Source organism: Triplophysa dalaica, chromosome 6 (assembly GCF_015846415.1).
Source record: "Triplophysa dalaica isolate WHDGS20190420 chromosome 6, ASM1584641v1, whole genome shotgun sequence".
NCBI lineage: Eukaryota > Metazoa > Chordata > Actinopteri > Cypriniformes > Nemacheilidae > Triplophysa > Triplophysa dalaica.
Window position 1 is genome coordinate 18,705,810 of NC_079547.1, and position 25,484 is coordinate 18,731,293.

Consider the following 25,484-nt stretch of genomic DNA (forward strand, 5'->3'; position numbering starts at 1 on the left):
TCTATATAATACATTTATCCTTTTTTAATACCTCCTCGTCTTAACGGCAAGCGTAACCCATGGTTGCTAGGCAACGGCAGACGCCGGGAGAGCGTGAGCTCCCAAATGCTTTAAAAAAAGTAGAAAGCGACACGTTGTGTCAATTCCGTGTGGTTTTAGATGCGAAATGTGAATGGCCCCTTAAGTCAATGGTGGCCAAGAACGGTTTGGTTACAAGCATTCTTCCAAGGATCTTTCTCTGTGTTCATCAAAACAAATAATTGTATACAGATTTGGAACAACTTGAGGGTGAGTAAATGAAGAAAGAATTTAAAATTTTGCCTGACATGTTACTTAAAATCTTTTGAGGTCAGACACAACATATGCAACTTGCGTGCAGCAATTTATGGAGTTTAATTATTGAGTCAATCATTGAGATCTTTTTTTCAGTGAAAGCCACCCGAATCTACAAAACGCAAAAAAAAATTCTCTGTTTTTAGACTAGAAGCATGCGATATGATTGGTCTTTGCTGCTCGATAACTCCAGGTAACGAGCTGTCTCATAGCGAAGTCACAGTCGGCTTATCTTCCAGCTGAAACACTCTGTTATAATGAGCTTAACCTAATTTCCTGCTTTTTTATGTGCTCGCCCATTTAGCCATTGTGAGCCCCTTTCGCACACTCTATTTCCCGTTCAGCTCCATTTCCAGGCAACATTAGAGCTAATTCTGGTAACATTTCTCCCTGGTAAAGAGAGGTCTAAATGATAAAAACAATCTGATCATTTTTTTCTGTGATAAGTGACTTAAAAAACTTGGAACTATTCGGGATGGATTCACATTGGCCATCGGCTGAAGCAAGCATGATTCAACTGCAGCAATCCCTCAAACAGCATAAAGTCTTTATTCTCCATTCACTCCAAAATAAATGATTCAGGATGAACAGCAAAAAGGCCCATGTGTGGTCAAGAGCACTGAATGCCACGGAGTGGATGATTTGTTCTTAAAATGTTTTATTTAAAGTTATGGCAGTTAACAGTTTTGGTATGTTATAGTATGATGCATTTAAAGATAATGAAGATTCTTTATTATATTAATTGATCATTAATATGCTTTATTTTGTTCTAACTCTGAAATGTTGTTCTGAAACAGCATGCAATGACATTTATTTATTTTTCCTTTCATTTTTTTGTAACGTGAGATTTTAAAGAGATTACCACATCATAGGTGCAAAATATTTCACTATACTTGGAAACGCTAATGCGATTTTTGTCATTTGTCTACTTTAATGTTCTCTTTCGTAGAAATGATTTGAACAGCTGCAGCTCTGACATCATCAAACACCATTACATGTGTGAGGCTGAGTGCAGCTCTGTCTTTTATGTAACTGCTCTAAACTATCACAGTAATAACCATAGGCGACTCTCAGTTCAAAAGCTGCGCCATACAACTTTAAAGTGAAACATTGTTTTCAAGTATAAAAGCAGATGATGAAGATTATTAATGAAATTAATGTTTTAAAAATAGATTAGTTAGTCTAAAGTTATAAAACGCAATATGTTTGTTGTGAGAGAAGGCTTTTATGGCCCTCCAATGGTGCTCTGAGTGAAATTTAGATGGACAGGAGAAGGGGACATGGCATATGTAGGCCTATATCTTATTTTTTCCATCCATCCATCCATTTTCTACCGCTTATCCGAACTACCTCGGGTCACGGGGAGCCTGCGCCTATCTCAGGAGTCTTCGGGCATCAAGGCAGGATACACCCTGGATGGAGTGCCAACCCATCGCAGGGCATCTTATTTTTTTTTTTTGTGTGCATTATTATCACGGTACGTCTGATATGAGACCTTACAATGCATTAAGGATGAGGTGAAAGGTGTAATTATTAATTGAACAGCTAAGGTCTAAGTCCTTTTCCTAAAGAGTAATTCAAAGTAATGAGTCTGGTATAGTGGATCTAGGTTCTTCATCAATCTTTAGCACTGCTTATGACCAAAACAGCACATGTACATGTTTAAATACAGTAAAGCTCAGTCTATTAGACACTATCATTTAAGTGTATATCATTGAAGCTGTTTCATGATTCTTTATGTATTTCTTTTATATTTTATCCAACATATTTTATAGGGTGTTGCAGACAACTGTAGAGATGTATTTCATAATATAAGTGCTTTCTCCTCAGTGTATTAGGAATTTCCAATACAAACAATGTGAAGAATAGGAAAGAAATTATTAAAATCTGTCAATGGGATGTTGTTTCTTTGATTATTGCATAGCACCGCTCTGTGGTAATAATATGCTATTACAGGCCTCTGATTTTTTTAGGTATTTTAACGCAGAAAGTTCATTGTATTTTCGTTTAGTTTGGGATTTTTCAATTAGATTTCATACAAATCTGTATTCATTGAACCAGGTCTGGTTTTGCATGGCCATTGTTACTTTAATGGAGAACATCTTGAGACGTGTTCCTAAACTGAACAAAACTTACCTTCATTATTCCATGTTTTGGCCATATTATTTAATTTAGACATATAATGTGCAGACGTAAAGGTTTCATACTTTCACATACTGAAGTTAAAGCTTCTTATTTGACAAAATGGGGAAGGCTGTACGTTATGTTCATGCTCACAAGACAAGTATCTCTTCGTCCATTAAAACTACAAAATAAAAAAAAATGAAATGAAATATTAAATACGCCACATACTTTTTGTCTCTCACGCGCTTCCGTTCAAGTGTGCTCAAAGGACGTTTGAGGGGTTGCCATCGGTGACGCGTCCCCACGCAACGAAAGCCCGCCCTGCTCCTTGATTCTCCCGTGTGATTGGTTCGTTTAATCCAGGCCTTTGGAGACTTGCAAACTAATTGGTCGAAATATTTCTCAATCCCCTAAAAATCTATTTACAGTAGGTTGTGAGCGGATCAAGTGTATCCGTTCAGATTAAAACTGGGTCTCACTGTAACTAAAAGCTTTATCGAGCTGGAGTTTTTATAATAAACCGCTTGTTTGCCCAGAATTTATTGGTTGTTCGTCGCCGAAGGGTTTTCATCCGTCTTTTTTTCATCTGCTGAAGCTGAAGACTGAAAAAGATGTCTTCGGAGGAAGACAGAGCGAAGGAGATTCTGATGGGCTTTAAACTGTATCCTTAAGTAGTGATGGGATAGATTAGCATGCTAGCTACGAAACTACAACTCGCGAAACTTTACAGCATCCCAAGCTAACAGATTTCGAGTTTGTGTTTATTTAAGTAACAATTACACGATTTGCTATTTGAAGCCTGGTGGCTAATTATTAGGGATGCTGGTCGAGAGGTTGGTTTGCAGGGCTGCTGTAACGTTAGGTAGTGAATTGTGATACAACACGTAATATTTTTCATTTTCATCCAGGCGAATTCTGGTGTTATCATAAAGCGATGAGTTTAACTACATTGTGTCAGAAAATAGCTAGTAACGTTAGCGGAAAATAGTCTGAATTTGATGTTTTAATGCTTTTTTACTGGTTAAACATCTATTAACAGCCAATAAGTTGCCTCATGATCTTTATATAATATACAAGACAAATCAATATATTTGCTTTTTTAATAGATGCGTACAATGTTTGTTCTCCGTATATTTGTCAGTATCACAGAAAGATGTCTTCATGTTAGGCTCCAGGAAACTACGAGACTGTGACAGGCACATGATTCTTGGGATCAGGTGCATTATCCAGCTGAAATCTCCTCACAGTTTGTGCCTGCCATTACAATTACATAACACTGGCCAGTGTTTCAATAATAGGCTCTGTAAATCTGACAACAATAGTCACTAGCACCAGAACACTTTTTCATGTGGTGATAGTGGTTATCTTGAGTGTATGGCATGTTCTGTCATTTGGGATATTTGTTGTTTTAAAGTTTCTTTAGGACGTCATAAGTCTACCCCGTGTGTGTGTCCAACTGGCTGGTCATTCTTAAAGCCTTGCTTTGAGAGGACAGGGATTTACCTTATGCTCCTCATAACAGTGTGCTGCATGGAAAAGAAAAGAGTTCGTAGAATTATGATGGATAAAAACCTGGAAGTCTGCAGAATAGTTTGTTAAAGATATTGTGCCATAAGTGTCGGACGGAAAAGGATGCTTGAATTTATGAGTGTGTTTATGGAGGTTATGGATAAACTTGCAAACTGACCGAAACCTGGGAAACTTTGCTGTTGTTTGTAGTAAACTGAGGCACGTACTAGTACCACCAAAAACCACCAAATATGCAATGTTAGTATCGCACAGCGTTGTACGAGAGTGATTTTAGCACAATTTAGTTACAAAAGATTAAAGATGAAACATCTCATCTGTCTTGTGTAGATTTTACCCTAGTGTGCCCCAGCGGTGACTACCGTCTACATTGCACAGTCCCCTTGAGTGGCTACAAAATGCACTCAACTTCAAATATAAAAAGATCAATGCTTATGTATTGCATTGTTGTTTATAGTGTATAAAAAGGTATAGCACAGTTCCATGTGTTCAATATATTCCACGAAGAAGCGGTAAAAGCACTTTTTAAACAGTTACAAGCAGTGCACCTAGAGTTTTGACAGCATGGATTTTGTATTTTTTTCCATGTTGTTTTCCATTCTGTCAAAGAGTTTTGAACTCAACCAGGAACACAATCTTACGTCCTACTTTATAAAAAAAATGATAACAGCAAAAGTGAAACGGCTTTGATAGAAATCCACAGCCATCACTTCACAAAGTATAAATGAGATTTTGCATTACCGTAATGTTTTGGAAACATTTGCTCTGGCACTTTTGCACCAATAACAACAACTTGTGAATGGCAACATTCTGCAACAATGGATGACTTATGAAAAATGAATGTGGCTTCCATGAAAGCACTGGCGCCGAGGGGACTAATTACCTCGACTGTGACAGTGTTTGTGAGTTAAAGGGTCTCTCCCCTGCGACTCTCTTGGTTTGTCACTGGTGTGCTCAGCAGGTGTGATCCCGAAGACACCTGTCACCGCTAATCTCAGATGCAGTTGCCTGGTCGATCCATTACAGAGTTTTTGATTTAAGTGAATGTTTACTCTTTTTAAGCATCCTCTAGTTGTTTACATTTAGATGTCAGGGTAGAAAGTTTGTTAATTATTGAAATATTAGAAAGTCCTACTTTATAATCGTATTATTTGGTGTACGCATTTCGACAAGGGACTCTCATAAATCTGCGGTGTGCCGTCTACATAATTTATAAGCAGATTAGTATGATTAGGAAACAACTCAAACTTGAGAAAATGTATTTTTGTAGTGTGTGGTGTTGTGTGCACAGGCTGGTGCATCTAGTTATATATCTCAGTTTACATATTAGGATTGTAATTATTTTAAATTAAATAAAGTAGTTTCATATAAAGTCTATCAACTTAAAACATGACATGTAAACTGTACCATTATTACAATTTGTAACATTTTAATTGCAAAGTAGTATTACTCTACGGCCGTTCATATTTATTTGAATTTGTTTCCATGTCCATATTTAGAGATGATTATGATAATCTCTTTTTATTCCATCATGAATAATTTGGGGATCTACAAGCAATTAAGAGCATTTATGTGATGCTACTAATGCTTTAAAGATATATTAGGATTAGTTATACATTTCATATATATCAGAGTTGCAATCCTGGCGGACATCTCAAGGGGTTGGTTACTAGGGCCTGTGCTGTACTCATAAAATGACAGATGCAGACTAATGTGAGTGTGCTCTATGTCTGAAATGATCATTCAGGTGGTCTGAAGTCAGGTGTTATTGACACAAAGTACAATGAATTGTCACAAGCCATTGTTAAACTGACAGACCAAGCTGTTCTTAGACTTTAAGTGTGGTCTGTCTTAGTTAGCACTGACCAAAGAGAGTCGTGAGATTAAGAATGTGTTAGTTTTGGAGTATTGAATTTAGATTTTTAAACATGCGCATGAATGTTTAAATTCTACATATCTGTGATTTGGACAATCTGAATCTCCCATTGCCATTATATGCATGCTTCGAATGTATTGTTTCCTGTCAGATATAGCTACAATGTTAGCCCTGATATTGGAGGGCATTTCTGTTGTCCACTTGTCTTGTAGGTTGATGCCTTAACTTCTCTTCAGAAACTGGATGAATCTTAGAGATGCAGAGACAGGAAAGGTTCTCTGGCAGGGAACTGAAGATCTTTCCCTTCCTGGGGTGGAACATGAAGGTTTGTGGTTCTTAACATTACTCTGCATTATTACTCACCCACAAGTTGTTCAAATGCTGTGTACACTTTTTTCTTTGGTTTAACACAAAGAAAGAGATTTGAAAGAGATTTGGAAGCCACCATTTACTACCATGGCAGAAACAATTATTGTATGTATATGTTTTTCTTTTGAACTAAAAATTCGATATTTTGAGGAATATAGGAAAACAAACAGTTTTGGGGCACCTTTGACTGACATTTTTTTCTTATTCTATGGTGCCTGAAAAATCTCAGTAGCAAACATTTTTCTAAATATTTTTCTTTGTGTTTAACAGAACAAAGACATTCATACAGGTTTGGAACAACTTGAGATTGAGTAATTTGTGACAGAATTTTCATGTTTGGGTGAACTATCCCTTTAAAGATTCAAACTATGGCTGTCACGATATCAGATTTTCACTTAATCTGTGTTAAATAACAGTATATCAATAATCATTGTTTTAATATCATAGTTAGGGCAAACACCGGAATCTTATGACACCCCTAATTCAAACCGTTGACGCTACCATGACCCTTTTTTTGACACTGAAAGTGGCTCGTCTTGTAACTAACAAATGTTTTGTTGTTAATTTCCAGCTCGGGTTCCAAAAAAGATTCTGAAATGTAAAGCAGTTTCCAGAGAACTGAATTTCTCTTCAGTAGAAAAACTGGAAAAATTCCGACTGGAGCAAAAGGTTTTCTTTAAAGGACAGTGCCTAGAAGGTTGTTCTTCTATTCTTTTTCGTTTTAATAATATGATAAGAAATAGCTATTATGAAATAAGTAGAAATCCGAGCCAGGAGCTCCATAAGATTGCTATTATATGAGAGTGCTCAAACAACATGGAGATAGTTGGAGATTTCCAACATAAGATGGAAATGGCTCCTTTATTTCCTTAACTAAATTTGGTTGCCGTAATATTAAATATTACCCATCCTTACATTACCTGCTTAGGTTTAAGACATGAAAAGTTTGAGTTTTCATAGTTTAGGCCGGTCCATATTGTACTGGTAGTCTTCAAAACATCCAACATCCATGTGTTCTAATGGGTAAAGGATTTTCAACTATTTTGTGATGAATTCACCGCTGATTTATGATGAAACAGACTTGCATCAATTTGACAACAGTACTTATCCTCATCATGGTTAAGTGTAATTGAACTGTGAAGCTACATGAAGCTGTTGTATTAACACAAAGAAATGCTCATATCTGTACCTTTGTCTTTTTCAGAGTGGTTCTTTGAGTTTGGCTTTGTAATTCCTAATTCTACGAATACATGGCAGTCTTTGATAGAAGCTGCACCAGAGTCACAGATGATGCCTGCAAATGTTTTAAGGTAAATTGTTAAGCAATTTGCTTTTAGGTTTTTTTTTGTTACCCAAGATGATAACAACTGCCATGATGCCATGTCTTCGCATGTAAGCTAGTGAAATTATTTCAGCTCAGATCAATATTTAATGTCTTTGTATTTAATTATTTGTTAAGCCATGTAATAATCATAATTATCAAGATTTACAATCACCAAATCAGCATTGTAACATGTGCCCATTAAACTGTATTTCTTACATGGTATTTGCTTGCGATTTCATCCAATTTCCTCTCTTGCAGTGGTAATGTTGTTATAGAGACCAAGTTTTTTGATGATGACCTTCATGTCAGCACATCCCGGGTACGACTCTTTTACGTCTGAGGAACGAAGCCCTTTTTCAACCCTCACTCTGGAGGATGCACCCAACAAGTTTTAAAAACTAGAGGAGACACTCTACTCTACATGCTGGGTATTTCTAAGGGCACAGCAACAACAGCAGTGGAAGGAATATATTTTAATTAAACACAATTTCAAGACAAATGATCACATCGGTTTTGGCAGATAAAGACTTGTACATAAGCGCTATGATGCTCATGACAACCTGGTTGTGAAAATTTCCGTTTGTATATTTTTCTTCTATAATGTAATCCCGCAATGTACACTGCTTCATTATCGGCTGTTTTTGAAAGGTTTTCTCGGGGCCTCGTGTATTCAAGGTCTTTTTTTAGCTATAGCTGTAAAATAGGCTGTGTTTTAAATACATTATGTAATTATGGATTAAAATATTGAAATGGATGAAACTCTGGTTTGCATATTTTTTCATGCTTCAATAGAATGAAACTGATATGTTAGATTGTTGCCTGGTTTCACAGACCTAAAATTAATGTTTAATACATTTTATGTACTTTTTTCAGTACTTTTAACAATTTTCCTAAACTCTTAATACAGCTGGCAACATCTGGCTGTGAAGGCTATACAATTAACACAAAATCCATATATATCTACCACAATTTAACATACAAGTTCAACCAAGACCAAAACAAAGTATTTTTACTGGCAAATTTACACATGCTTTGCTTTGTACATGTCAGTACAGATAGCATCACGTTCTAAACCTAACCTACAGGGTAAAGTCAAAGTGAACAGCTGTGTTTATTTACGCCTTCTGCAATAAACGTGTAAAGTGAGGGACCCGACATTACCGTGGGATGAACCTTTTGTAAAGGACCCCCTTCCTAAAATATACTGTATATCCAGCTATAATTCTTATGTGTAAAGAAACATTAAAATTGTATAAAATAAATAGTGAACGTGATATCAGTATAAAGACAACATATTGTTTCAAACTTACAAATATTATTAGAGGTACAGTATATAACCCTGAAGAGACATTTTCAGTTTTGTACTGTTATAACTAACTTTGCGTGCAAAAAAAAGGAATATTTACAAGATAGACAAATATATATTAAATTCTGAAAACTATCATGCAGCAAAAGAAAGCAGATGTACACTTAACCAAACCTCCAGTTTGAAAACCCCTGTCATAAACTATCATACAGAGAGGTTGGTGAACGAATGCATACAAATCTCAGTTGGCACAAAATCCGTTGTCCAGATTTTTGAGAAACCAACAGGTTAGGATATTGTATGAGGGCAGACCTGACACATATAAAATAATGCAGTGTGTGTAATTCCATCTGATGTTAGTGTTTTTTATGACATTGTGATAAGATTGAGTAAATGTTCCTGTTATTAGAGAACATGTGTTATTGTTTTGGTGACACAGTGTATTGGGTTGTATTCTTGTATTTTGCAGAGTCCTGGCTTAAGCTAAGCCTTGTCTGTGAAACCAGACCATACTGTTAAAAACATTAAGCTGTACTATATTTACAACAAATATGTTGACCATATATTGCTTTTAAGGGAATATCACAAATAAGATAAGATCAGAACAGATCATAAATTCTGCATTAGAAACAATTTTGCTCTTTACAAGCATTTTTAGCTTGTTCAGTGCGTAGATTTTTGGAGGATCTATTGACAGAAATGCAACTATATTGACAGGTTATTCATAACTTTGTCATCAGATGTGTATAAAGACCTTACATAATGAAGCGTTATGTTTTTATAACCTTAGAATGAGCTATTTTCTATTTACATGGAATTCACCATGTTGTTTTTACAGTAGCCCTAAACTGACAACTGCTAGAGCGTGTTTCGTAAACACAATATCTACTACGCAAAAGAAGTGAAAATGCAACATCGTAGTTCTGTGCAGCCACTGTAATGCCCTTGAAAGGGAAGGGCGGAGTGAGCTGTTGGTTGCATTTTCTCAACCTCACCGCTAGATGCGGCTGAAATCTTCACATTTCCCCTTTAAGTAATGTAGATACAATAGAACCATTTAACCATTATTTATTTAAGTAAATTAAAAGTTCCAGTGCCAGGATTTTACAAGAGCAGTCTGTAAAGGGTAATATTTCAAAAACATATACCATCATGATGTAATACAATATATAACAGCATGTATATAGGCCTATTGTATACATGTTCAGTTATATGTATTATATAGAATACAATTAATTTGACGTTAAACGCGGTGTGTGAATGGAATATATAACATTTGACAAAATACTAACGTTTGTTAACATTATTGATAGAATTATTATTCCTGGATTTACTGAGTTTTTTAGAGGGTGGTCGAAATGATTAAAAACATATTAGTTAGTTTGTTTTAACATAAAAAGAATCGACTAAACTATGCCGTAGTGTGCACAACACGGTAAGAATACAATTACACAGCCCGATAAGCCATGAAGACTACATTACCCATAATTCTTTCCCGTCTAAGCGGAAGTTGTTCGTGACGACCTTGGGTTGCAAAAGCATGGCGAATAAAGAGCCTACCGTGAGTATACTTTTTGCTATTTTTAAACAAAACACAAAATTAAATGTTTTTGTAAATACGTAAAAGTTTAAATGGCATCTGTGAAGACGTTGTAATTTTTTTCTTGGTAGCAGCTGTAGCCTATTATATGTACATTTTGTGTTATACTGTCAGCCGGTTCGGACATACTGTAACACACGTTTTTAAGATTACAATTGCTGTTTGGATATGTACAAAATCTGCACTAAAACCAGACAGTTAACAGTTACACCTCAAGGTACCAACTTTGAATATAAAAGGTTATTTGGATGCCTGTCTTGAACTCCTGATGCCGGGTAACGTTAATCTGATAAACTGTTAGGTCTTTATCTTTAAAGACATTTGATCTCACCTATAATCACTTAGTGTATTATGTGAAATGATCAAAATGCATGCTTCTTAATGCAACCTCGTTTGATAATAGTTCTTTTACTCACCCTTTTGTCCATTTTTAAACATTATTTTCAATTCTACATATAAAGTCTTGTATATGAAAAGCAAAACCTAATTTCGTAAAGATAATTAAGTGTTACGATTATGAACACTTAAGAATGTAACACAAATCAGGAAATTCTAGACATGACTTATACCCAACAGTTGTCAAAAGGTGGCGCTGTCATCTCATTTAACCTTTTGAAAGAAATAGAGATTAAAATGTACATCTACATTTATATACTCGACAGATGTTTTTATCAAAAGTCACTTACATTGGATTCAAGCTATGTTTCGGTATTTCAGAACCTATCACTGTCACCAAAATCGCATACTGTGAAGTACATAATGAATTAAAATAAGTTCTTGCCTATCGGCCGTTAAAACTGTATTTTGACCGTTGCTCAGCTCCTGTGGCATCATGGGATAGAAAAGTGTCCGTAAATACTCACAAATCTCGGCAAAATTAGCCCATCCGGGTAATTCTCGCCTACTGTTTTTTGCATACTGAGGTTTCATGACTCATACTCATTTTTACCTACTGTGTAGTATGGAAGTAGGCGATTTCCGACACAGCATATGACTTTTTTGCTGCTAACACAATGATCTACCAATTGAGCTATAGAAACAAAGAAAACGCTTACGTTTTTTAAAGTGATAGTTCACCAAAACATGAAAATACTGTCATCTTAACTCAGCCTGTTGTCATTTTAAACCTGTATGACTTTCTGTCTTCCGAACACCACACAATTTAAAAATGGTATTAACTGGCAGCACCCATTTTCATGCATTGCTTTTGTGTCCATACAATAGAAGTGAATGTGTGCCCACGCTGTTCGGTTACAAACTTTCTTCAAAATATCTTATTTTGTGTTCTGTGAAGTAATTCGGGTTCGAAATCACAAGGGGGTGAACAAATGATGACAGAAGTTTCATTTTTGGGTAATCTTATTAAACGTCTATAATATCAACCCGCCTTTCACTAAAGTTGAACATATTCTGTATCCCTGCAGAAGTTGCTGCAGATCCTGAGAGATCTGGCCGGACGCATGTCCTCTGGCTCAAGGGGTGCTGGACTTGGGCTGAAATTTTTAATTGGAGCAGGTGCACTCGCTTATGGCGTCAAAGAGGCCACATACACGGGTACAATTGGTCGCAAAAATATCTCTTAACAGTAACATTGATGAAAAAGTGATGGACCCCTCTGTGTATCTGTGTATAATTTTCAACTTGTCCATTGTCCTTCAGGCTTGTCTTTTACAATTACGCATTAGGCAGACACTTTTATTCAAAGCATTTGTTTTTAAGTATGTGCAATCCCTGGGATAGTACCCATGACCTGTGTTGCTAACCCCATGCATTTACCACTGAGCTAAAGGAAAGCTTTTGTAAAATTAAGATTAAAGAGAATTGGTGATGTCAGGATGTAGACTAATGGTTGTGTGTTTTAGTGGAAGGTGGTGAGCGGGCGATCATCTTTAACAGAATTGGAGGGATGCAGATGGATACTGTCCTCTCGGAAGGTCTCCACTTCAGGTTAAGTTTTTTGTGACTCACTGAAAACATTTTTTAACCAGTCTCACAGTAATTTAAAAGAGAAATAATTATTAACAGTGAACTATATTTGTCTTACAGGATACCATGGTTTCAGTATCCAATCATATATGATATCAGAGCCAGACCAAGAAAAATATCATCTTTAACAGGAAGTAAAGGTAACGTATTAAGCTTAGACATTGCTTTTTAATTTGTCATAACAATTGTCATTTGTTAATATGTCATAATTTACTGTGTTGTTTATAGTGTAATTAAATAAAAACAACTTAACCGTGAGCAAAGATTTTTTTCTGATCAGACCTGCAGATGGTGAACATCGCGTTGCGTGTGCTGTCGCGACCTGTGGCCTCCAACCTTCCCATCTTGTACCAGCATCTGGGGAAGGATTATGATGAGCGTGTGCTGCCGTCCATTGTCAATGAGGTTCTAAAGAGTGTGGTAGCCAAGTTCAATGCTTCCCAACTCATCACACAAAGAGCCCAGGTTAGTTTTCTCCACCCCAGTCGCGACTCGTGAATTACACATTTTCAAGGTTGGTGCTAATTTTTGTTCAATCTGAATAGGTGTCTCTGCTGATCAGACGGGAGCTGTTTGAACGCGCTAAGGACTTTAACATTATTCTCGATGATGTGGCCATCACAGAGTTGAGCTTCAGCAGAGAGTACACAGCAGCTGTGGAGGCCAAACAAGTTGGTAGGTATAAAGAATTTCTAATTTTCTGTGGCGCGATGCACAAGGTTGCTGTAAAGAAACATGTGCGGTCTTCCAGCCCAGCAGGAGGCGCAAAGAGCTCAGTTCTTTGTCGAGAAAGCGAAACAAGAACAGAGACATAAGATCATCCAAGCTGAGGGAGAGGCTGAGGCTGCCAAAATGGTATGATGAGCTTCTCCTAAATGTATTTATTGGCCAAAGCACCTGCATCTCTCAGTTTACGTAAATGATACATATTGATGTGTGATCTGATCTAATTCACAGTTAGGAGAAGCCGTCACAAAGAACCCTGGATATCTTAGACTGAGAAGAATCAGAGCAGCGCAGAATATTGCCAAAACGGTATGAAGTTGTTATTCACACGTGTTTCAATTGAATTCTTTGCTCTTTTTTTTTAAGGCAACGTATTCATGCTTTTAATAGAGCAGGTGTTCTTCTTGTAAACAGCATCCATCTGAAAAAACGATGTGTGTCTTGCCCATGTACATATTTGATATTCACTAGGAGCTGGCCAAGCTTGGACCGGTCTTACATGGCATGTTTTGGCTTGAAATGTGTCCTTTTGGAAAAACATAAATGTTTTGACGTCCTTTCTGGAAGCCCTGATCAGATGAAGGTTGTTTTCCAGGTGGCAGCTTCACAGAACAAGGTCTACCTGAGTGCAGATAGTTTGGTTCTGAATCTACAGGATGATGCTTTTAACAAGTAAGAGATCAGATTTTGCTCGACTGTTGTTTAACTGTTGTATCATTTGATCTTTTCTTTCTTATAACAGATTTGTTTTGCTTATACTTTGAATAACATGAAAACGGTGGAGATGATTCTGATAATAGCATAAAATCTTATGTTTGCATTGCAGATTGTCACTCGGAAAGCTGTAACCCTTCAGAATGCAATTTCATTCCAAGTGTTATATTACCAGATGGCTTTTCCTGATTGGGTTAAGAAAGGCCGTGTCATCCAGGGAAGACTTATTAAACATCTAATGGTTTAGTCCTGGTTCCTCAGGCAAATTTTAACCCACAATTTGCTGAGAGTCAAAAGACTGCAGTTTTGTTAATTTTCTGCCTAATGGATGAAGGAAACAATGTACTGAATCATTTGAATTTCGTTGTTGATTGTTATTATAGCTGTAATAGTGTCTATAAGTGAAATTTAAAAGTGAATTTTATCCACCCATTCTTTTAGGAGTTATCTTTCAGGATGTCTTTCCTTAAATGTAATGGCCTGTCCAATTGTATGCATGGCACAAAATTGCAGTTTAATAAAACCAACTTTACTATGTGAAATCATTCGAAATTCTTTATTTTACTAAATAGATTAAAACTATAGCGAATATGTGTAGATTAACAATTAAAAAAATTGAATTGGAATATATTAAACTCGGCAAATTCCTTAAGAGTTTGAAGCCACATGTTGGTCTGTATGATTTTAGCCTGACATACTCTTAAAAGCATTACCCGCCAGTGAGGTGGCATTACCAAACCTCAGTGAGGTGCATGGGCCTATTTGGCCCTCCTACTTTTATTTGCTTTTCTTGAAAAGGGTCAATGAGCAAATCAGATGCACAGTTGAAACTGTTGCCAGACTGCCTACCCAAACACTTGTTTGTTGATGTTTTTAAAATAAGGAATTCAAGGACGTTGCACTTCCAAATCTAGCACTTCTATCGTGATGACAGATTATATTCATTTATTTTTTAAATACAGTTTGACCGTCATCATTATAAGATTTTGGCAAGCATACATAAGCTGGAAAAGTCTCAGACTGTGTGCTGTGCATATTTCAATGGATCATCAGAGGATGTATTAAAGCTCTTATGACTCTGCTGTCTCAGTATAATTAGATAAGCTCTTTGTGTACATGTGGGATAGGTCCGTTCTCTAGTGTTTAAAGTTTCCACAAAATCAGAAATGGCCATTCCTATTTTTATGGAATATTGCAGTGCTTATAATAAGTGATTTATTTGTGCAGGTCTTTTAAATATTTGTCTCCCCTCATAATCTTTATTCAAAATCAGAAACTTCCTCTCCCCCTCATCTCTTCTTTGAATCACATATGTATCGACCCGAGGGCGGGACTACATTAACTGTCCAAGAGCCAGGCTTCCATACTGCAGAGATGACGTATTTTTGTATGCAAACCCCGGAAGCAAGATTGCATATTAAGACTTCCGGTTTATCAAGTATATGGGTTTTCGGTAAATCTCCTGAAATAAGGTCTATAGTTAACAAAACCTATAAATATTTTCAGGTTTAATCTATGACATTAAACGCATCACTTATAATCCACTTGTGATTCTTTAATCTTTTTTTGTGTCTTTTAAATTGCAGCTGCTAACAAGTTGCTAAAAGCTACTACTTCCTTTGCGGGGACGTTAGAAATCATTGCGCATATAAATCTCACAAATAATGCATCATGAGCACTGATGTCTAAAATCAGTGTTGGGGATTTATTCACGGAGTATTTGTTTTTAAATCAAATTTGTCTGAGGATTGGTGGTGGTGATGTGATATCAAGCGACCATAGTGTAGTCTGTTTAGCTTCGTGTTAGCTTTATACTTCTGGTGATTGTAGGCTGCAAAAATTGTGTAAATATGATTTTCTTTATAGACAAAACATGTAAACATCATGAACATTTGGTAATCACAGATAAAAAAATTGCGATCTCACAAAAGTCTATGTCGGCACTTTCTTCCAGGTTAGCAAAAAAAAGTAAACTGGGCCATTCCATTCTAGAATGTTGTTGCTAGAAGGGATACAGCTACGGCTGGAAGTGGTGCCAAATCACTCAATATAATTACAAAAAAATACATAACATAACGCCTACTCAAATACCTACCCTAAACCTAACCTTACAATAATAAAAAAATATGAATGTACCGTGTTAGCGTGACAAAAAATATTCGGTAGTGAAGTCCGCATGCCCTGTGGATGTAGCTGTATCCCAGCAAATCAAAACCAATCCAATAGGAGGATTTCAAGCTATTTTACTCAAGAAACTCTTTGGCTTCACTGCAATGACGACTTTAAACCTAGTAGAAAAGATACAGATTTGTCGCTTATGCGGTTGCTGTTTCCCTACAATTATTAGGGAATGATTTCTTCTTTTACTGCATTTTTTAAATACAGTGAACCTTACTGCATTCTTTGCTGGGTATGTTTAATTGGAAGGTATGTTTACAAAATTCACCATTATGTTGTCCTTGCAAAATGACCCAACCAGGTGGCATTTGGTGCTCAATAGTGCCTTTCAAAGCTCGAGCTGTGTAGAGCATGTGCTCCATAAAACTACAAATGAACATACTTTTTTGTCAAGACTACACAAAAGTGGTGGCATACAGCCGGGTGGCGGCACACGCGGGTTGCCTCAGATTTAAAGCATGCATTCATCCCCAATGGCTCCCTGTACAAAGTCTCTAAATAATGAAAAGCTCTGTTTAAAGGGGGTTTCTGCTTATTCATAAAAGTGGGCAGGAGGTAGGCGTGTACATACGAAAGAAACATACACAACCCCGAAGCTCTATTCATACAGTAGATGGCCTTACAAGCGCTGTGTGTATGGGGCCTTTCATTCGTTATGCGAGATTGGAAATGCAGTTTTTTTTTCAGAATGGCAACATTTTAATTGTTTATTCATCTTTTAGAGCAACGACACACAGCGTTGAGCAAGAATAGTGACACACCTGCTCTGATAAATTAAGGGCCGTTTCTCATTTCCAAGAACGCAAAGATTGGAGTTGTGTTCTCGCGGAGACTGTTCTTGCGAGGCAGCCTCAAAAGAGCGAACTTGGATGGACGTGCCGCAGTGGCTTCTGGGACTTCAAGCGGGTTCCTTACCTGCGCAAGTCTGCATTCGATGCATCCTAGCCCAGCATTCCATTTCAAAGGGCTCATCCCTATGCCCTAAGATCTTCAAAGGGATTACCCTCTGGACTGAGAGCTTCCAAGGGTTGAAGGGTGTAGGGGACCACCAAACAATTGTTTTTTGAAGTGCCCTTCTGCGTCATCATTGCTTGCCCATAATGAGGCGCGGTCGCCACTCAAAGAATCTGCGCAAAGATTAATGGCTCTCAATGTCCATCAGTTGTACCCTTCGAAATCCTTCATTCCAAAGGGCCCTTTGAAGTGGCCAGTTCCATGATTGTTTTCACTCCGGAGGTTCCTTTGGAGAGCGATATATCGCATTGGGAATGCACCGTTTATATCAAGAGACAAGAACACATCTAGGTACCTTCATGCGTTCTCTGTTCTTTTGTTCTTGAGTATTGGAACTGGACTTTGACGGTTATTGATAATTTAGAGCGAGAACACGAGGATACAAGACCGATGAAGAACACATATTGAGAAACGGCCTGAATATTAATTTTGGGGAATGTGCTGTCTGCGGCTGTGCATTTTTAGCACTGCGTGTTGGTACCCTCCCTTCCATATACCCACGCTGCAAAAAAAAGAAGACAATCCCATTGCTCAGTTGGTGTGTCTCCATGGTAACGTTGACCTCATGCTGTGACAGGCAATCTGGACAGGTTGCTATAGCGATTTGCTGACATCAAACCTGAGCTCCAGTTGCCATGGCACCACACCTTCTGGCTCAGCAGCTATTTCTGTGTGATGTATAGAGCCAACAGGCAGCAGAGTTACAATGTCCCATTTTCATTCGCTTGGCGTACATTTCTTTGTTCTAGTGCTGTCTTTGAAAAAGCTGATTTTTATTCACAAATAATCCTTTTTTAATTCAGCTGCTTTCTAATAGTGCAATCTTAGAATCTTAGTACAGAAAGACCAAAAAATCTCTATACATTTAGGTACCCTTTGTGAAACATTTATAAATGTGTTCATGAATGCTTAATAAGTCATTTACAAATGCATTATAAAGCAGTTATAACTGCATGAATAAAAAGGGGGATTCTAAGGAATACCTGCCAAATAGTATATACAGGTATAAGAAAAACAACATAACACCCTACAGTGTCTGATTGCAAACAACATCAAGATGATAGTGAATCTGTGTTCCAGTCAAATAAATATGAATAAATACATTTATTGAGCATTTATAACATGTGAGTTGAAAGTGGCTCACTATTTGTCTGGTATTACGTTTGAATCCCTCTTTTTATTCATGCAGTTATAATTGCTTCATAATGCGTTTGTAAACGACTTATTTCTCATTAATGAACACATTTATAAATGCTTTATGAAGGGTACCTTAATGTAAAGTGTTCCCAAAAATCTCCTGATAAGTGATTGATTTAAACGAGGTTAACATTTGTTAATGAAGCACTGCTTTCAAGGACAAATGTCACATTTTGAACTATGCATATTTAATCTAAAGATGGCGCACTTTGTCAACTAATCCCCCTAGTGCTGTTTAACTGAATGAAGACAAATCAGTTTTCATTCCAAACAAAATACTTTAAATGTGTCTATGATCGTGCTTTTACTCTAATAATTGCAGTTGCATCGTATCGCACACTGAATTACGTGAAGCTTGTACATTTGTAGACAAGAATTCAAATATGCTGGCGTACGCGCCTGACTGATGTGTGTGTGCTTCCATTTTTGGAACAGATCCTGGGTGCCGCCCATGTTTGTTTGGTGTCTGGTGGCTCATTAAAGGCTTGTGAAGGTCCCTCATGACAAAGAGGTTGGGTACTGCAAAGGCCCCTCACCCATCTTCATTATGGGTGATAAATGTGAACAAGGGCCCCCTCCCCTCCTCTCACTTTCAAGCTCTCCCCCCTCCAACATCACTTTGTTCCTCCCGCCTTCAATTATTGTGCGTACTCACCAGAAAACCCCATTCTCTGATACACTTGCAATTTATTTGTATTTATAGAATTATACACAAATCCATTGTCCTTTCATGACCCCCAGTCATTTTAAGCCTCGTTCGGAAATGCCACACAAAGATAAATTTATAAATAAACCCATTTCTCCTTCTCTGTAGCCATTAAACAGTGACTTTGGGGGATTGTGTCCTAGTTTGACGTATGTCATGTGGAAGACTTGCATACTTCATCTGAATTTGAGCGCTTCTGTTTAATGCTGTTCAATGCTGATGAACACAAATCAGTCAAGAGCTCTTCATGGAAGGAAAGCCTGAAACAAGGCGTTCACAGTTTGCTGTGTGAGAAGTTGTTTCCATACACAATGTCTCTGACCAATGTTTTTGGTTGAAGTATGTGGTTCATTCCAGCAAGTAGCAGCTAAATATTACACATACAACACAACACTTGTAAAGCAATAATGTACAACCTTTTAAATGTGTGCATTTATTAAGGCTCCAAATGTAATACACAAAAGTCCTCGACCTGCCTCAAGAGTTTCACCTATGTGGAATAATTCTTTCATGTATTATCTTGGAGAGTTTCCTGTTTTTATGTGGTCTGTCTACCTGTGGTGAGAGTGAGGAAGTGTGCCTCAGGTGAACCGCACCATAGCCGGTATATTTTCACCCATGTCGCTTCATTTTCAACCCTTTCCCTCTTACGGCCACCTTTATTGTTCCCAAGTTACTTGCAACCCCACTTTAAATGAACTCGCAACTTAATCTTTATTTCAGTCCTTGCTTAAAAAAAAATCTGCAACTGTCGTCCATAAACTTTAGGTGGCAGGCCACTTTATCATTTAAACAAAAATTCTAGGCCACCAATATTCTTAAAACTATTATTTTGTCCTAAGTAGTTTACATTACATTACTGTATGCTACATATAGCATGTCTTGAAATGGAGTTTTGTTCTTAAAGGAACAGTTCACGTGAAAATGAATTCATCACTTAATCCTGATCTCGTTCGAAACCTTTATGACTTTCTCTCCTCTGCAAAACACAAACGGAGATATTTGGTTGGTATTGGCGGTACCAAACAACAATGGCCCGTCGCCCACTGTATGGACACAAAACCACTCATACATTTCTCAGAGTATCTTCCTTTGTGTCAAGAAAGTGTGATATGCAAGTTTTGAATGACTTACAGTAGGAGTGAATAAATGATGCCACAGTTTTTATTTTTGGATGAAATATCCCTTTCATAAAAAATGTAATGCTAATTTTAACCCCACACAGACCAACAGTTCACATCCTACTGATCTACAGAACCTGTTTTGTTTTTAACTGTTACATATTTCCTCGTCATTTCAATGGCTTTGAATCACCATTTTTAGACATAATGACACTCCAGTTATAAAAATAATCCACTCTGAGCATTCTTTTTTATAGATTATACATGTGACTTGGGTGGAGTGTTTTTCATTGTTCAATATTTACAAATGAAAGGAAACTAATTGAAGGTGGGTGTCAGGACATGTATGTTGTGATGTGAGCCAGTCTGTGTGTTTCTCTCCATGAGGATTGGGTCAGCTTATGTGTTTTTTATACCATATTTAAAGCATCACACTAGTGTGGTCATAAATCATGCTGCTTGGAGGAGGTGCCGGTCTCTCTTAGCATTGGTCCTAACATGCCCGCAGTTATCAGCAGAGCTCATTCTTGCACTTATCCACTGGTGTTATAATGGCCTTGTACGGGTTTTAGTTTAGGTGTTCTAATATCTCTCAGTCAGTGAGAAAAAACTGCAAGGTCTTCTGTCATCTGTCTTCTGTCCCTAAGAGACTTCTCAAAATATCTTCTGTTGTGTTCTGCAGAAGAAAGAAAGTCATACAGGTTTAATGATCATGAAGACTTTTAATTTTTGGATGAACTATTCCTTTAATAAACCACAATTGTCATTATTATATTCATGTCAGATGTTTCTCCAAAGTGATGCATTTTCCCCATGAAAGCGACATGCATAACAAATTATTCAACTGAATAAGGGATTCATGAATGCAATCTGCAGTCTTCTGTATCTTCAAAAATCCATAAATATAGAATATGTCAAATCAAAAACTCTTTGAATCTAACAGAAAGAAAAAAATCCAGGCAGACACTAGCTATTCAAGAGTCGCCTAGTTGTGACACTTTGAACAAACAGGCTGTTTCAACTTTACAAGTGGCATTTATTGTTTCTGGTTCTTCAGCTATCAGTGAAATCATTCTTTGGCCTTGTAAATATTCTCATTCTTCCCTCCTTTTTCCCACTCACATTGCAAATGCTAGACATTTTGCACACTGCAACCTTTCTGTCGGTGAACATGAATATTTATTTGTTGTTTGCATTTGCTCTCTCCGCGTCCTCCCTTGCTCTCCCACTGTCTGTCAAATGTCCCGTTTTGTGCTATTTGGCTTTTAAATCTTCTCTGTTATACCTTTTACATTGTCTGGGTTCATATTAACAATATTATAGTCTCTGTGCAAAAAAAATCCTTTAGTTAGTATATATCATTATTTTAAATTTTGACATATGAAGGCTAATTTTCTTTTAAATTACTTATGTTATTTTTAGGAAATTTTTAAGATTTCACCTGTGTGGTAATAGTTATCTTAAGTCATGCTCTGGAAAATGAAATGCAAGTGCTTTCATTGGCTGAGAGAAACCTAACTGTTCAGGTTTAATTGTCTATACGTGCTTTCAGCGAGTCGTCCACATACAGGTTCTAAAGTCCTAGTTAAACTTTAATATAATTTGGGACACCTCAAGTCTTGCACACTTTTTTTAAAGAGGCTATTTTTCCATCTTCAATTTGGCTTATACCCGGTACTGGAATTCTGTAGGGGAATTTCCACATGCTCTGTGCTTTACCTCGGTTGCCCGAGAAAGTGTGGCAGCGCAGACAGACATCTTTAGCCATAACAAAGTTATAGTATAATAATTTTAATGGGGTAATGTGAGGTTGGACAGGCCGTATGATGTATTGGATGAACGGTGTAGTGAAAAGTGCACTGCAAGCCCAAGTTTTTAGGGATCTTCTAATCACTATCCATTGTGCGAAAAGGAAACCTGATCCTATGAACCATACAGTCACTCATAGAGAGTGCAGCAGTGCCTCCAGGCAAATAGTATGCCCAAGATAAAGCTAGTGTAGCTTGTGTTGATGAATTGCTGTTGTAATGAATGGAGTATGTGGTTTTCAATGTAACGCCTCGTACCATATTTGGAACATCAGGTTTGGAACATGCAATTTTATGTGTCTCAAACATGCAAGGGCAACTTATAACACACCAAAGACACAGAAAAACAGTTATTCGTGCCATATGACCCCTTTAATACTATTCTTTTGTTTTTGGAATTTCAAGTCATGACTCAGTAGATGTAATAACTATGGTTAAAAATTCGATTTTTGGATATAAATGAACATTAATGATCATATTTCTGCTCTAGAAAGCCTCTTTTATTACTAATGCTCTCTTTTTGCCCTGCAGCATTCTCTCTCTCTTTGTAACAGCTGTATGTAGCTTTCTGCATTCAATGCCGCCGAACATTCGGCTTTTAAATGAATCTTTTGACTAGATTATTGAGACTCATTCCACATTGGTCTGCTGTCATTATCCCTTTGAGTGAATCCTAAACAGTGGCCTGACTTTTTTCATTGACTTCTCAAATAGCTTCCAAAATCTGGTTGACAACATTGTTTTCGGTTCACAACAACGACAGCCTGGACCCACGTTACAGGACACGATCCAACCAATATGCCTAAATAGCCTTCCCTCTTGAAACCAGAAAGGCATTATGTGGATGTAACTAACATTATGTGGTAACTTTCCAAACAGTTCAAACTGAAGACTCAAGACACACCTTTACAAATTAATAATTGATTCAACCGTTTATAAAACCAAGAAACTAATCTGTAAATCTAACCACACCTTCTAACCAAACCCAACTCTTCCCTGTATAAATACCATTTTCCCATTTCAACATTTTGTCTTAGTAATGGAAAATGTTTTGCTATTCGCCGGCATTACTGTCATCATAAAATATGCACTTTGTAGGTAGACCTGGTCGTAATGTGTCCTAGGAATGTAAATGTTCTATTTATCCATATATATTATGTTAATATAAAACCCCGACTGTGATTTTCCTAAGTTTAAGTAAATCTCCAGGTGAAAGTTTTTCAGATGGAGTGACTACACCTTTAAATAACATTTAAATCATTACATCATTTAGAAATGCGTCCATTATATTTAAAGAGAATGGAGGAATTTGCTAGTCAATAAACACAACCTCACATTCTTTATTAACCAACACAGGTGTAGACTTTAGTCTAGACAGGGGTTTAATCGTACATGCATTTTAAACAGAGAGAGAAAAAACAAAAGTACAAAATAATCAAGCCAGAACTAAATGTAAAATTGGCCATAGATGGTTTAACAATATAAATAGGTCTCATCACCTTAAGAATGAGAGACAGATGTTAACCACATCTTTTTATTGTAATCCTAATTTCAAAGACCACATGTCAAGTTTAAACTTGCAAAAAAATCGTATGATTAAACTTTTGGACTTTTGGCTTACATGTCCAATGACAATCTAAAAGGTGAATCCCATTAGGAACCACTGATTAAAAAGGTTCTTATTCTTTTATTTTATTGCAATACAGTACAGGCAACACTGCTTAGATAGGCATGGATGACACACAAAAGCAATGTTAGTGATTAGGCTAATCTAAGGTTGTTTAAAGAATGTGTGTGTAAATATGTGACACAGTTATTGTTTTCTTAAAAATGTCATTTGAACATGAGAAAATATCATTTGCATTGTTGGTGCCAGTCAGATCTGTTATAGTGAGAGAAGCTTTTGTGTCCAAGTTGTTACTGTCACAGTTTGACTTTGTTGAACTATCCAGTTCCTCTTGTTTAACTGGTACTTATGTCTCTGCTCATCTCTGCTTGTACAGGCTGAAGTAAAATGCTTTTATCTACATTTATCGGCCTTCTGACTCAAGGCTGTTTTAATTGTAGGATGCTTCTGTATACTAAAATCTGTGCGTCAGAGTGATACCAAACTCTCTTTATTCTTTAAACTGTCAGTCTTTTGATAATAATAGTCAGGAAAATAGATGTTGTTGGGAATCTGTGATATGAATCTTGTTAAATCTTCAGACTTTTTGGACATGGAGTTTATGATAATGAGAAAGTGCAACAAGAGACAGCAAAGTGGGAAGGGGATTGATAAGAATCATTTTAGTGTTATTGTTTGTGTGTTTTTTTGTGGTTGTTTATTGCCTGATCGTCCATTAGTTTCCATTATTTCTGAGCCACGAATGTGTGATGTGTCAATTATAGAGTTAAAATGGTCCACTAGTAAATGCAGGACCAACATCATCCTGTGTTTATTTTTTCACTGCAAAAAAATAATTCAGACTATTGCACTGTTATGTAAGTGGTACGTTTACTTCAAAACCTTATAGATACTTGAAAGTTAGACACTTTAAAGCCATGATGTGACAAAAGGCAAGAATGCATTGGAAAATAAGTGCATTTTACCTTCAACTTTTCCCATTTTGTTTTTCTTTCCAAGTAATTATGTAGTGTTACGACTAAAGATGTTTAAGTTGATCACATTCATAATTACTTTACGAGACCTTCTCTAATTGTCAGTATTAAACAAACAATTTAATATTGTAACATTAAACTGTCCTGTCCCTGCTGTATAAGTATTACACCACAAAAAACTACAAAACAACTTTATTCTATGGGGGCATAGATAATATTTTTATATTGCTTTTAGCTTTTAGTTTAGTGTTATTGGTAACAAATCTAGATAGCGTTTGTTAAAAAAAAGACTAAATTACAAAATAAATTACAAAACATAAAAGGACAGAAGTGAAACTTTGGATACAGACCTTTAATTTCCTATTTTGTACGTGTGGGTTGTATGAATGTGAAACAGAAAATATAGCTGCATACCATTTTAAAGGCTGCATCCTTCGAAGGACATGGCCTTCAGAGGCCAAGCCTTTGAAGGCCACTGAATGGAATTCCTAAATGGGACAGTCTATCCTCCGGACAATTGCCAAATTGTGTTGCCAGGTGTTTCTGCCTACTGGGTTCTGTTGCCTAGCAACAGTGTGAGCGGAGAGCAGGCGTCTTGACATGCTCCTTCTTAAGGGAAAGTAAAATATGGATCCAGCCTTTTCAATTTATACTTTGCTCCACAAGATGGCAGAAACGCTTCACCCTCGGTGCCACAGGGTTATGTATCTAAGGCTTATCTAAGGTCACAGCAATTTTTTACTAAATAGTTTAACCGTGTGAAGTAACTGATATGTAGTTAGCAATAATTCTGTAATATTGACTTTTACTTTTAAAATAACCAGTGGTGGAATGTAATGCCATCTTTCAACAAGGACTGGAGGAGCACCACACCTTTGCACCTCACGTAAGTGAATTCCAAAGACATTGGCAAAAAAGTTAGATTTTAATCGTTTGGCATATTTTAGCAAAGTGTATAATGTATTTGATCTTTT

General features: G+C 36.8%; 2 protein-coding genes across 2 annotated transcripts; both read left to right on the forward strand.

The window, feature by feature from the left end:
- Positions 1-2,843: 2,843 nt before the first annotated feature.
- Positions 2,844-8,306, forward strand: pde6d (phosphodiesterase 6D, cGMP-specific, rod, delta). The gene is made up of 5 exons (XM_056750667.1): positions 2,844-3,118; positions 6,097-6,185; positions 6,801-6,926; positions 7,434-7,539; positions 7,812-8,306. Exons 1-5 carry the CDS (start codon positions 3,069-3,071, stop codon positions 7,891-7,893), a joined length of 453 nt encoding a protein of 150 aa, XP_056606645.1. The 5' UTR covers positions 2,844-3,068; the 3' UTR covers positions 7,894-8,306.
- A 2,064-nt stretch (positions 8,307-10,370) lies between these two features.
- Positions 10,371-14,427, forward strand: phb2b (prohibitin 2b). Its single transcript, XM_056750565.1, has 10 exons — positions 10,371-10,420; positions 11,884-12,013; positions 12,322-12,406; positions 12,506-12,585; positions 12,726-12,910; positions 12,991-13,120; positions 13,197-13,300; positions 13,403-13,480; positions 13,767-13,843; positions 13,998-14,427. Exons 1-10 carry the CDS (start codon positions 10,400-10,402, stop codon positions 14,017-14,019), a joined length of 912 nt encoding a protein of 303 aa, XP_056606543.1. The 5' UTR covers positions 10,371-10,399; the 3' UTR covers positions 14,020-14,427.
- Positions 14,428-25,484: the final 11,057 nt, after the last annotated feature.

What these genes read in the sequence shown, in the direction of transcription:
- phb2b (XM_056750565.1), top strand. Translation starts at nt 10,400, where the DNA reads ATGGCGAATAAAGAGCCTACC. An exon ending in TCATCACACAAAGAGCCCAG is followed by an intron (nt 12,911 to 12,990) that starts GTTAGTTTTCTC and finishes CAATCTGAATAG; the next exon opens with GTGTCTCTGCTGATCAGACG. An exon ending in AGGCTGAGGCTGCCAAAATG is followed by an intron (nt 13,301 to 13,402) that starts GTATGATGAGCT and finishes TCTAATTCACAG; the next exon opens with TTAGGAGAAGCCGTCACAAA.
- pde6d (XM_056750667.1), top strand. Translation starts at nt 3,069, where the DNA reads ATGTCTTCGGAGGAAGACAGAGCGAAGGAGATTCTGATGGGCTTTAAA. An exon ending in ATTCTGATGGGCTTTAAACT is followed by an intron (nt 3,119 to 6,096) that starts GTATCCTTAAGT and finishes ACTTCTCTTCAG; the next exon opens with AAACTGGATGAATCTTAGAG. An exon ending in ATGCCTGCAAATGTTTTAAG is followed by an intron (nt 7,540 to 7,811) that starts GTAAATTGTTAA and finishes CCTCTCTTGCAG; the next exon opens with TGGTAATGTTGTTATAGAGA.